This window comes from Emydura macquarii, unplaced genomic scaffold (assembly GCF_026122565.2).
Source record: "Emydura macquarii macquarii isolate MOO-44397 ecotype Brisbane River unplaced genomic scaffold, CSIRO-AGI_Emac_v2 contig_2694, whole genome shotgun sequence".
Classification (NCBI taxonomy): domain Eukaryota; kingdom Metazoa; phylum Chordata; order Testudines; family Chelidae; genus Emydura; species Emydura macquarii.
In genome coordinates, this window is record NW_027132831.1 from 428124 (window position 1) to 441884 (window position 13761).

Below are 13761 nucleotides of genomic sequence, written 5' to 3' on the forward strand. Positions count from 1 at the left end.
ATGGTCTTAAGCCAGTTAATGGCCTCGGAGTCAGCAGTGCTCAGTTTGGAAATAACTCTGGGAAGCCCAATAGAAAAAGAGCAATCATCCAGCATGTGTGCTGCATCCTCCACAGCACCATAAATGCACAGTGGACTGTTCTGGGTGGTCCCCTCTTGCCCAAGGCATGGTTCATCTTGGCACAGCAAACCATGCCACACCTGACCCTGTTAAGATGGCTCCAGAGGTGGGGTGGGAGCTCAAAGCCAGGTAGCTGTTCATCCATTCTGGAGATGATAGGGGAGTTCCTGATACTGGCAGAGGGTCTCTCCCATTCTTCCCACCACAGTGAGCTGATGATTTTATCAGGTGGATGAAGTGCAGCACCGTCCAGATAGGATTTCTGCTACATAGTCAGTGGCAGGGCATATGTCCTTGAACAGTGGCAAGTATGGCATTTGCCGTACCTTGATGATCAATTTGTTGGCTGAATTCTGATGCTGGATGTTAGGTGGAGGAATATTGGCTAGGCCTGGTAACCTTGTAAGTTTTGCGGCTTCAGTGTGCCTGTAATAATTCTCATGGTTTGATTAAGCTGTGTGCCTCCTAGTCTAGCGTGGGCAGAATTTAACCAAACTGGGTACACTATTTGCCAACTGAGTAGCAGAAAGTGAGCCTCAGCCTATACAGTATTTGCATGTTGGCTCGCCAGATAGACCTTACCAATTTGTTTAGGAGACAATTTCTGGTTTTGATCTTCTGAGCTACTTCAATGAGATGGTGTTTATACTTGTGTGTGTGATTTAGGTGTGACATACCAGGGTACAATCCAGACTGGGGCTAGGCTGTTCTCGGTGGTGGCAGATGTCAGAACAAGGAGCAATGGTCTCAAGTTGGAACCCCCTTTCAGGTAGTTAAAGGCCGCTATCAAATCCCTGCTCATTCTTCTCTTTTGCAGACTAAACAAGCCCAGTTCCCTCAGCCTCTCCTCATAAGTCCTGTGCTCCAGCCCCCTAATCATTTTTGTTGCCCTCCACTGGACTCTCTCCAACTTCTCCACATCCTTTTTGTAGTGGGGGGCCCAAAACTGGACACAATATTCTAAATGCGGCCTCACCCATGTCGAATAGAGGGGAATAATCACTGCCCGCGACCTGTTGGCAATGCCCCTCCTAATGCAGCCCAATATGCTATTAGCCTTCTTGACAACCAGGGCACAATGCTGAATCATATCCAGCTTTTTATCCACTGTTATCCCCAGGTCCTTTTCTGCAGAGCTGCTGCCCAGCTCGTCGGTCCCCAGTCTGTAGCTGTGCATGGGATTCTTCCTTCCTAAGTGGAGGACTCTGCACTTTTCTTTGTTGAACCTCCTTAGATTACTTTTGGCCCAATCCTCCAGTTTGTTTAGGTCACTCTGTATCCTATCCCTACCTTCCAGGGTATCTACCACTCCCCCAGCTTAGTGTCATCCGCAAACTTGCTGAGGGTGCAATCTACCCCATTCTCCAGATCATTAATAAAGATGTTGAACAAAACCGGCCCCAGGACCGACCCCTGGGGCACTCCGCTTGTGACCGGTTGCCAGCTAGACATGGAGCCATTGATCACTACTCGTTGAGCCCTATGCTCTAGCCAGTTCTCTATCCATTTTATAGTCCATTCATCCAACCCATACTTCTTTAACTTGCTGATAAGAATACTGTGAGAGACAGTATCAAAAGCTTTGCTAAAGTCAAGGTATATCACATCCATCGCCTTCCCTACATCCACAGAGCCAGTCACCTCATCATAGAAAGCAATCAGGTTGGTCAGGCATGACTTTCCCTTGGTGAATCCGTGTTGACTGTTCCTCGTGAGTGTTGTCCAGCTTGTGGTCCAGTCATTCCTTAATGCCTCTAATGAGACTGGCAGTGCTGTTAGTGGTTTCTGTAATGTGGACATCATCCTCTTTAGAAAACTGTACTGAGACTATGAAATCATTTCATTCAAATTACTGAATGGACATCAGGTGATAATGGTGTTGGTTCTCTAACCATGCTTGGATTGTCTGGATTAGAATTGATAAGCAAGAGTTGAAAGGCACTTTTGCTAAATAGTGCACAAAAAGTGAGACTGCTGAACTTCAGACACATCCTGTGCCTGTGACCTGACGTTGGATTAGAACTAATGCCCAGCTGCATAGGTGAAAGGTTCTATACTATCTGCCAACTGCCTAGTTGTCTACATGAAGTGAGTGAGTTTTAATTTGGTTCCAAGTATCTGTCCAGGAGTCCATGTAAAATAAATAAATGAATCACAATCATAACCGACACAAATTGACCTGCTCCCTAGTCTTAGCAGAGAGGCTAAGGAATGATAAGGAATGAAGTGGCCAGAGAAGCTAGACTCCATCTCTTTCCTATAGGTGGTCCCTCCAAGTCAGAATTTTGGCATTTTGGTGGGCAGTAGTGCTGGAGAAAGTGGCACTGCATGCAGCCCTTGCAGCTGTAGTTGTTCTGTAGAAGGAACCTTTCCCAAATACAGTAATAGTAACCATCTTTGGATAATTGACACAGGGCCAAATGCATTCCTAGTACAACCCTCACTTCAGTGGAGTTCACTAGGTGTTAACTCAGCCCATAAATTCAAACTGCCCATTTTTATCTGCAGTTTCTTGGCATTTGGCTTCTTTTCAGCAGAGAGTACTTCAGTTTCAAGAGGTGTCAGTGCAGTAACTTTAATCAGTTAAAATGCCAGTTTATGTACCAGAGAGAAAAAGCTTGTTTCTCTCACCAACAGAAATCCAGTGAAAGATATTACCTTACCCATCTTGTCGCTCCAATATCCTGAGACAGTTATGACTACAACTACATTGTATACAATTTATGTACCAATTTTTGATCACTAGATGGTGCTGTTGCTTCACATCCTGACCACTGAAAAATTGCTGCATCCCCATACTGGCAGGAAACCAGTGTATTTGAATGTGGGTTATCTGGTTTCTGTTGCAACCACACGCTACCCAGCAAAGTGGAAAATCTACACAAGTGGTGAGATTCATGAAAGAAATAAAACCCTACAATCTCCACAACAAGCTAGTTGAGTCTCTTATTCTAAAAACACACAGAACTCCTTTAAGTGGAATGAGGGTTATGAGGAACATAGGATTTGCCATATGGACCAGTCCGACTTCAGGATTGAAAACAGCATGGGTTTAGAATTCATCTACCCTGATATATTAAGTTCTATTATGCCAGTGGTCTGCCTAGTTCAGCAGTGATAATATTTTTTGGAAAGTCGTGGCTAAACCCATTGGATTATACCCTGCCTGAGTATAACTAATACTTCAACATCTGAAAATTAGGGTTGCAAGGGACCTCAGGTGATCATCTAGTCCAACCCCCTGCTCAAAGCAGGACCAACCCCAACTAAATCGTCCCAGCCAGAGTTTTGTCAAGCCGGGCCTTAAAAACCTCTAAGGATGGAGATTCCACACCCCCCCCCCCCCCCGCCGCAACAGGTAATCCATTCCTGTGCTTCACCACCTTCCTAGTGAAAAAGTGTTTCCTAATATCCAACCTAGATCTCCCCAACAGCAACTTGAGACAATTGCTCTTTGTTCTGTCATCTGCCACCACTGAAAACAGCCTAGCTCCATCCTCCCTGGAACCCCCATTCAGGTAGTTATAAAGGCTGCTATCAAATCCACCCCCCCACACACACACATTCTCTTCTGTAGATTAAACAAGCCTAGTTCTTTCAACCTCTCCTCATAAGTCATGTGCCTCAGCCCTCTAATAATTTTTGTTGTCCTCCTCTGGACTCTCTCCAATTTGTCCACATCCTTTCTGTAGTGGGGGGCCCAAAACTGAAAAAGACTCCAAATGTGGCTGAATAGAGGGGAATAATCACCTCCCGCTCTGCTGGCAATGCTTCTATTAATGCAGCCCAATATGCAGTTAGCCTTCTTGGCAACAAGGGCACACTGTTGACTTGTATCCACCTTCTTGTCCACTTTCAGCCCCAGGTCCTTAGCCAGTCAGTCCCCAGTCTGTAGCAGTGTAGTACTCTCTCCTTATGTTGGTCCAGAAGGAAGGGGACCTCAAAGCCTGGCACTTGCCATGCTACTCTAAAGGGCTGATCAGAAGCTTACTTCTTTCTTTCATCTGCCTGCTTGGATTCTACCCTGGAGAAGCCCCAGGTGGGGAGATCAGAATGGTATTGTTCCTTCCCCCAGCTAACTCAGTATAGCTCTGTTACCTAGTACCAAGAGAGAACCCTGGAGAAGCCTGGACTCTTCAGGGCTTTGCTGGTGGAAGAGCTAGGGAGTTCTGAGCTGTTATGGTGCCCCATGGTGATAGCTTACCACCATCTGCTTCCTAGCATTAGATGAGGAGGAACTGAAGATGTCTGTGACTGCATCAGAGGAACTGCACTAGATTGTCAGGTGCAGACAGTATATTTTCCACTATAGGAAGAAAACTGAAACAATTCAACACAGTCCCCATCAAGCACTATACAATTCTCACAGTGTAATAACACATAGAACTTCTTTTCAACAAAGATTAAAATAGCTTTCTTATTGGGACAATTTTGAGAAATATGCCATAGAATGAAAAAGTCAAAGAAACACTATGAAATAACTATGGATGTGATCATAAAAATTCAAATTTGCCATAGACTATTAATCCATCTCCTCTGCAATCCCATATTGAACAATTTTGGGTCAATCTGGAATTCTATCTGTTCTTTCAACTGCAGAAATCACTCTTTAGTTTGTTTTCTAAAGCCTGTTGCTAGTGCAAACTAACTGCTGTATTCCACTCCAGAAACATCTATTTTTTAGTGGAGGACAAAGAAATCCCTACATCTACAATCTGTAAATCAGATTGGGATCCTTCAGGAAGAAAGACACTAAAAAAGAGATCAGTTTTATATATGATAAATATAATATAATTAATATAATTACAATACTATGCCTAAAATTATAGGATAAGAATAGATAAAAATAGACATCATTACTTTTGTTTTCAACATTACATGTATTTGGCAGAACACATTTGTGTATATATAGCCACATCAATAATTCTTAATAAACTAGAAGATAATCCATTTGTAGATCTTCCATGACTGAAAAAATGAGTCTGAAATGATCTCCTATGTGTTGCAATTTCATCAACAGGTTTGAGGGCAGTTTATTCCTGTTTTTGTACCGTGCCTTTAGTTTCCTTCAGCATCTCTTGCCAGTTCTTCTCCATCTCTTCTTTGCAGTTCAGGAATGCATCTTCCAGTCGCCTCATGGAGTTGGCCAAGTCTGGGTTTGTACGCATAACTACCATATCATATGCCATCCAGGTTGCCTGCACTACAACAACCCAACCAACAGATATTAGAATTTCAGCAATGTTAGAATGGCAGGGAAACAACTGATATTCAGGGGAACAGTAGTGGGAATGAATGGTTACCAGTTCTAATTCATAGCTGAGTGATCCTACAACATAATAAATTGGGCTGGGTGGGAACTGTTTTTTTTCTGCAATTTTGAATTTTTTCCATTCCAAAATAGAGTGAAAACTAAACAAAACAAAAAAAGAAAGTTCCCATGAAACGCAATTAAATTTTTTTGTCAATCAAAATGTTTTGTTCCAATTTTAAATTTTTTTACTTTACATTATATCAAATTTAAATACTGAAATGAAATGTCATTTTCAAATGGAAAATTATATAATTCTATTCTGAAAAGGCAGAAATGGAATGTTTCAATCTTACCAAACACGTTTTTCAAATTTTCTTTTGAAACAAAATTTCATTGAAATCAACAGTTTCTGCAAACTTTTTGCTTTTGAGGGATTGGCATTTTTTTGACTGAAGAAAGCTCAGCCAGAGAATTCCAACTAGCTCTAATAATAATCAAAGCGCGCACTCAGCTAGTGCTCACAAGCAGCCCTGCATTAACAAATCAGTGTGCATAACCCCATCTTTCCTAATCAATCCCACAACACCAAACCAATGTGAGCAGCTCCAAGTGCCTAGACAGTCTACACAAACTACTGTGAGCAATCCTACGATAAGCAGTTAAGTGCTTACCATTAATATCACAGTAAATCGGTGCAAACTGCCTATCACCTCACAAGCAATCCTACAATGAGAAACAATTCACGCCCACCAATGCTCATGAGCATATCAATAAAACTTTATAGCTACTTTTGTACAGACTGTCTCAAAATTCTATGGAGTTAAAATGTTGGCAGCCATTAGAAGCATTTGTACACTAATGTTCCTAGTTTTACTGCCATTTGTGCTGCAGCAGTGAGAAAATTGAAGGAAACTTTTAGTGTGTAGACAAGGCCTCAGAATCTGATGCTGATATTCAAATTTACAAATCTGAAATTCACTTTGCACAAATATTCTTTAAAACCCACTTAAAATTTGCTGATTCTGTAAACATCCCTTTCAATAAATTAATTCACTGGAATATCTGTAGAAAATGGGCACAATCAATACAAACATACTATAAGCAAATTTGATTATAAATGTAAATGAATATTTGCTGAAAGATTTTTTATTTTATTTTTTGCAGTATTTCTCCAGCTTTAGTAGTCAGTGGAGTTTGAGGACTAGGGATGGGGAAATGTGTGATCTTCTTGCCTTTTTGTAGATGTCAAGGTAAGAAGCAGCATTCTGCACATACTGAAAAATTGATAGCTGTGATTTAGGGAAGCCACACAGTAACTAACAAAATAGCATATGCAGTCCTGTGGTCAGTAACAACCTTGTAATAACAAATCAGCATTTGCTTTAGGGACTCTATTAACAAACTTGTCTGGTACTCACACATGACCCTACAATAAAGAAATACGCGCATTCCGCATATTGATGGAGGAAACCCCCCCATATTTCACTTTCAGGTATCTTAGATGAATTGAAAGAGTGACTTTCTGCTGAGACAAACTTAGCTCTAAGTCTGGTCCCTGACTGGGTGGCATCTCTGGTCATTGGTTACGTCCATTCCAGTGCCTGATAAGTAATTTAACATTTAAACTACTTTCCATTTTCCAGAACTGACAATGTAGAGAAGCATAGGTGAGCACCTTATCTATGAGGACTGGCTAAAGCACTTTAGCTTGCATTGTTTGAAGAGGAGGAGGTTACTGGGAAATATAGAAGGGAATCATAAAAACGTGGAAACATTTATCTAAACCCCTTCCCATCACGTATACAACACTATTACTTTCACAGAGGAACCTTTTATTTTACCAGTTAGATAATCAATGTTTGTCATTCTCTGATCTTGAAGGTAACAGCTCTTCCAACATTTTTCCAAACTGAATCTCATTTTGTTTATGTTCTAATCATGTTTTTAGGCTCTGTAAATTCCTTTGTATTATTTTCTGTTCTCACTACCAACTCCTCCCACTTTAGCATAATCTGTGAATTTCATTTTTGAGATGAGCTATTATTGCCTTCCAGATTACTAATTGTGTTAAATATGACCAGCCTGTCTCTTTCTGCAGACATTTATACCATGTTTGTCATCAACGTCGTATCTAAGGACTTCAGGTACTGATGTTCCCCTCCAGATATATTCCCTCAGTGTAATACATTGTGGTCATTAGTAGACCTCAATCCCATTAATAAATTAGTAGATCTGAATCTTTCTCTTATATTTCTGCTCTACTGAGAAGTTTGGAGGCCACTTTCCTCTACCCTTACATGTTCACTATTATTATTTCTACGTAGTGCTGTAATGCCTTCATCCTTTAGCAGCAAAATCTATATCCTCCCCAGAAATAAAACACACCTGATAGCTTCTCCATTTCTTCCAGCAGTTTTTCTAAGTCCCTGTTCAGGTCCTCCAGCATTTTTACCATGTTGTCATAGTTTCTTTCCTGAGGTTCAGATTTGGCCATCTACAAGAAAACAAGAGTGGGGCAATCTGGAAACTGGGGGTAAGGAAATAAAACTTTTTCATACTAAGTGAAAAATAACATTTTAAACTGTATCTCTAAAAAGATATACAAAACTATATATATTAATATCCTAGATTCAGCTGATAAATTCATTTATAGCCTGGATGATGCTGTATGGCTAGTGTGTTGCCTAGCACTTTCAATTCCCTTTGAAATCAATAAAAGTTTTGGACACAAAGATCAACAGCCTGCAGGCTCAAGCCTTTTGTGAACTTTATAGGTAGGTCACTGTACTAAATCCGACCATTAACAGATCCTTTCTAATCTTCTGCTATCCTGGATTTGGTCCCTCATTCACCTGCTCTGGCAGTGCCTAATAACTGATGCTTCACTGAAAGTTGTAAAATCTCCCCAATACACCAAAGCTGAACTTGTGTGTTCAAAGTTAGGCACCTATATAGCATATCTGGGCACCCACATAAATAGCATGATTTTTAGAGCCGTTGAGCCTCCACAATTCATTGACCTCAACAGAAGTTGCAGGAGCTAAACACCTGAAAATCAGGCCACTTGTTTAGGTGCTGAAATATAGATTTAGATACCCAATTTCAAGCAATCAAATTTTAAAATGTTACTAGTCAAAATGTAACTAGTTACAGTTACCAGGGACTTTCAATTACTTTGATCTCCTATTGTGACAAGGAGCAAAGCCCAAAACATTGGCATCAGAGCTACATGTAGTTCAAAGGTTGTGTTTTGTTGGTGGGTTGTTTTTTTTTTTTTGAAGGGGTCAGGGGGTAATTTCTCAGTTACATTTGGTGGGCCTATTTTTCTAGCTTTTATTTTGAATAACTATTGTCAATAAGGAAGTCAATTTCCCCATTGGATTTAAAAGCTTTTAAAGAAAAGTTAAGATTTCCAGCCTAATCCCAGATGCCTGAGACTAAAAGGAGCCCCACTACCACCCATGCAAAGTTCATGAGGAAGCCTGGAGAGTGACAGACCCTTTATCTCAAAGGCCTGCTGCTAACAGAAACAGCACAGGCTCTTGCCAGTCCCACAGCACGTCCTGTTTGCACACTTTCAGTCCTACACCACTTTTAAGACTCCCAAAGATGCAAAGTATTGGACCCCAAGCCTGCAATGGCAGCCAGGTCCCGCAGTCTGGGCAGAGCACCCCTGACACAGATAGACAGAGATGCAATACAACATGGATGGGGGGAGGGGAGAGCTTCACAATCAAAATGGCAACAGGGGGTCCAATTCTGTATTCGTCCGCGGATGCACAGGGCTCACTCAGCTCCTCAGAGGAGGGGCAAACTCTTCTGCCCCGTCCCCAGGGCAGGCTCTCGGCGGACGGAGCTGCCTGCCCTGCCCCACCCCGCTCTCCCACGGCAGGTCCCGTTAACCCCTTGCCCCGGGGTCTGCCCAAGGCAGGGTCTCGTTGCCTCAACGCCCGCGCCCTGCCCCGAGCCGAGCCCCCCCACACCTGTCACCGCGCTCAGGGCGACTCCCGTGACAGACAGACAGACAGACACAGTCCGCCCCGCCCCGCGCGGGTCTCCAGCACGGGGGAGGGGCAAGGCAGGCACTATCCCCCTCTGCTACTCCGCCCGCCCCCGGGCAGGGACCCCGTGACCCCCCCCGCCCGCGGCGTGTTGTTTTTTTATAGCCCAGTTTAAACGACCGCAAGCGCCTCACCCGCCCTCTTTCCCATTTCCCGCCCACACCAACTGTCTTCTTTCCCTCCCCTCCCCCATCCGAGGAACGCGCGCCGCTCAAATCAACGCTGCGTCTCTGCGCGCCCCAGAAAAACAGTTTTGCGCCGCCGCGCGCTCCCGACAGGCGGGCACCTCCTCCCTCCCCCGGCTCTCGCGCGGCTGGTTTATTCCGCCCTGTCCATCCCACGTGCTTTAATCCTGAGCCCTGCCTGCTGTCACGTGTCACTGCTGCCTCTCGAACTGAGGAAAGAAAATAAAACAAGCGGGTGTGAGCGAGAAACTAAAAAGGGATGGTCCCTGTTCATCATCCTCTCTTCTCCCTCATCTGCTCCCTCCCTTGCTCTATCGCACGTCCACAATAAAGGGTACGTTTCACAGGTAAGACGGAGTAAAAAAAATAATCGGAAGGGCAAATACTGGGGCGCTGGGCTAATAATTAGGGCGTTGAGGTGAATTAAATGTGTGTGTGAGGGGAGGGGGGGTTAGGATTTCCGTTGGTTTGACAGTCCTGCGCCTCATTAATTTAAACTCAAGTTTTATTTTTCTCTTTAATATCCAGTTATCTGGATCTGACAAAAGAGTCCCCTCCAGGCACCCCCCCTTCCCCCCAAATACCCCTCCCTCCCTCCCCAAAAGGGCAGATGGAAGCACTAAGGGGTGTAACAGTGCTTTAAACAGTAAAACACCCACGGGCTATACAGAAAGTTCCATGGTCCCTCACATACAAGGACCCCACGATATTAGCCCATTGGCCCATCTCACCTTGCGTCCCACCTCCTGCCCTAAACCACAGTAGCAAACCATGTCTTCAGTTCACCTACTGCAGTGTCACCTCATGCCCCATACAAGGTTATCAAGCCACTGGTCCATTTAGTTTGATAACTGACTTTGCTGTACCAGATCAAACCATTGGTCTATTCGGTGCTTCTTGCCATGTTATATCTACCAAACCATTAATCCAGCAAATCTTGCGTCCTGACTCCTGCTATACCACATGATCAAATCTTTGGCCCACCTAGTTGTCTCTCATCCTTTACCTATCATTGGAAACAGCTACCTACACTGGGAAACTGAAAAGCCTGAGATAGTCCTCTGCTCTGACACCACATTTACTGTTTCTTGCTCCCATTCCACACATACACCTGTTTCCAGCTCCAGTTAAAAACAACTGACATTGAATAATTTTAAATTTGTAATTGTTTTACATTAAAAGAATAATCTATCCCCAATTTTAAGTGAATTCTGACAAGAGGGTGGTTGGAGGCTTAATGAATCAAGACATATTTACCCTGCATACTGCCTGGAAAAGACACGTCTCTACAATTTAGTTCATGTTACTTTCATAGCTGTTGCAGCTCCACAACTTGGGCACTGACAACTCTGGTTGCACCAAAAGTCTTGTGATTTTGGAAATCACCCTGAGAACCTAAGAAATGTCTGAAATGCTAAGTCTCAGGCCAAAACCTTGAGATTAAGTAAGTGTACCAGTGGGTCCATCTAGTTTGTCTCTCCATCTACCCTACAGAATTGGACCAATCTGTTCCCATATCAGAGAAGATGTTTGTGGGGTTAAAACTTCAGATCTTGGGCCACTGTCTCCATCCTTCTCTTGACCCAGCGAAGCAAGAGATTGGGACTAGGATTTGAATCAGAAACCCTAAACCTATGTCCTGGAGGCTGTTGGCCTTATGTGTATCTATGTTTTTATGAGGTTGATATTGGATCTAGTCTTGTCGTGGATGTTTAATGCGGACAGATCAGATCATTTTAAGGCACTTGGCAGAGAGGAAGGTGATCAGGAACGGTCAACACGGATTCACCAAGGGAAAGTCATGCCTGACCAACCTGATTGCTTTCTATGATGAGGTGACTGGCTCTGTGGATGTAGGAAAGGCGATGGATGTGATATACCTTGACTTTAACAAAGCTTTTGATGTGGTCTCTCACAGTATTCTTATCAGCAAGTTAAAGAAGTATGGGTTGGATGAATGGACTATAAAATGGTTAGAGAACTGGCTAGAGCATAGGGCTCAACGAGTAGTGATCAATGGCTCCATGTCTAGCTGGCAACCGGTCACAAGCGGAGTGCCCCAGGGGTCGGTCCTGGGGCTGGTTTTGTTCAACATCTTCATTAATGATCTGGAAGATGGGCTAGATTGCACCCTCAGCAAGTTTGCGGATGACACTAAGCTGGGGGGAGTAGTAGATACTCTGGAAGGTAGGGATAGGATACAGAAGGACCTAAACAAACTGGAGGATTGGGCCAAAAGTAATCTAAAGAGGTTCAACAAAGAAAAGTGCAGAGTCCTCCACTTAGGAAGGAAGAATCCCATGCACAGCTATCGACTGGGGACCGACGAGCTGGGCAGCAGCTCTGCAGAAAAGGACCTGGGGATAACAGTGGATAAAAAGCTGGATATGATTCAGCAGTGTGCCCTGGTTGTCAAGAAGGCTAATAGCATATTGGGCTGCATTAGGAAGAGCATTGCCAGCAGGTCGCGGGAAGTGATTATTTCCCTCTATTCGGCATTGGTAAGGCCGCATTTAGAGTATTGTGTCCAGTTTTGGGTCCCCCACTACAAAAAGGATGTAGACAAGTTGGAGAGAGTCCAGCGGAGGGCAAAAAAAATGTTTAGGGGGCTGGAGCACAGGACTTATGAGGAGAGGCTAAGGAAACTGGGCTTGTTTAGTCTGCAAAAGAGAAGAATGAGCAGGGATTTGATAGCCTTTAAGTGCCTGAAAGGGGGTTCCAGGGAAGATGGGGCTAGGCTGTTCTTGGTGGTGGCAGATGACAGAACAAGGAGCAATGGTCTCAAGTTGCAGTGGGGGAGGTCTAGGTTGGACATTAGGAAAATGTTTTTCACTAGGAGGGTGGTGAAGCACTGGAATGGGTTACCTAGGGAGGTGGTGGAATTGCCATCTTTAGAGGTGTTTAAGCTGAGGCTTGACAAAGCCCTGGCTGGGATGATATAGCTGAGGTTAGTCCTGCTTTGAGCAGGGGGTTGGACTAGATGACCTCCTGAGGTCCCTTCCAAGTCTAATATTCTCTGATTCTATATGATTCTATGATTCTATGAGTACAAATTAGGCATCACACAATACTTGTTTATCTAACAATTATTCCCTTCCACGATTTATGTAATTAGTACAGTTTAGCAATAATAGCTTATGCTGCTGTATAATAATAATTAGAGTAGGGTGCTCTTCCAATGATATCATATGAAAGGATCAACATTTCAACATATCTTGGCTCACTCAGAAATTTCTGCCAATATCCCTTTAAGGAATAGGGAGGGGGAAGAGATTAATTTAAGGCTTTAAAAATTATATTTACTTATTAAATACTTTTTAAAAAAATGACACTTATATAATACTGCAGGGGTGGCCAACCAGTCACAGACTAAGAGCCAAAAAATAGCTATAGCTACCACAAAGAGCCACATTTACCTTTTGTGTGTGTGTATATATATACAGTACAGTATAAACACACACATACATACTGGAGGCACATACATTGAAACAATAATTTACAATAAGACAAAACAATCAAAATGTTTGTTTATTACCTTGTATGTTGCAATTTTTGACTCATTGGGACTTTTGGCAATCCTTGCTTTCAAATTTTCTTGCTCCAGCAGCATCCTGGCACCCAAAGCATTGAGTGCAAGTATCCTGGGGGCAGCCCCGGGGTACTACTACTGTTACCACACACCCCACAGACCCTGCCCAGGAGCTGCACAAACAAAGAGAGGCCAGGTCCACTCTCTGCCCTAGGCAGCCCCCCATACAAAGGGATGGAAGACACGAACATAGAAACGTGGCTACTACACAAGGGTGTATCAGCTTCGCCTGTCCCACGCCCTCACTGCCTCCAGCCATCGCTTGACCCCCTGGGCAGGGGGAGTCAGGACAGTGCGCACCCCTCATCCTCCTCCTGTCTAGGTCAGACGCCCTCCATCAGGCCCGAGGGGGGACGCTCTCCCCTGGAATCCCCTTGGGAGATGGGGGAGGGGAGTGGGAATTTCCCGTTTCCCCAGCAGCAGCCTCACAGATGAAAGTTAAAGTTCCTTGGGGGGGGCAGATCACACCGTGGGGTGCCGGGCTCCCCTGCTCCAGCGGTGCCCAGGGAGGGGCTGCTCAGTCACGCCCAGCCCCGAGGCTGGCCGGGGACC

The 13761-nt window shown here is 44.0% G+C and overlaps 1 protein-coding gene across 2 annotated transcripts; it reads right to left on the bottom strand.

Moving 5' to 3' along the window:
- Positions 1–4886: 4886 nt before the first annotated feature.
- SYCE3 (synaptonemal complex central element protein 3) lies at positions 4887–9736 on the bottom strand. Of its 2 annotated transcripts, none has more exons than XM_067565685.1 (3): positions 9722–9736; positions 7760–7868; positions 4887–5323 (listed from the first exon to the last, which is right to left on the bottom strand). In XM_067565685.1, the coding sequence occupies exons 2-3, from the start codon at positions 7866–7868 to the stop codon at positions 5154–5156; spliced, it is 279 nt and encodes a 92-aa protein (XP_067421786.1). In that variant the 5' UTR covers positions 9722–9736; the 3' UTR covers positions 4887–5153. The 2 variants fall into 2 exon arrangements, with proteins under 2 accessions (XP_067421786.1, XP_067421785.1); XM_067565684.1 differs by lacking the exon at positions 9722–9736 and adding an exon at positions 9358–9494 and having other exon boundaries at positions 4888–5323.
- Between the last annotated feature and the right edge of the window lie 4025 nt (positions 9737–13761).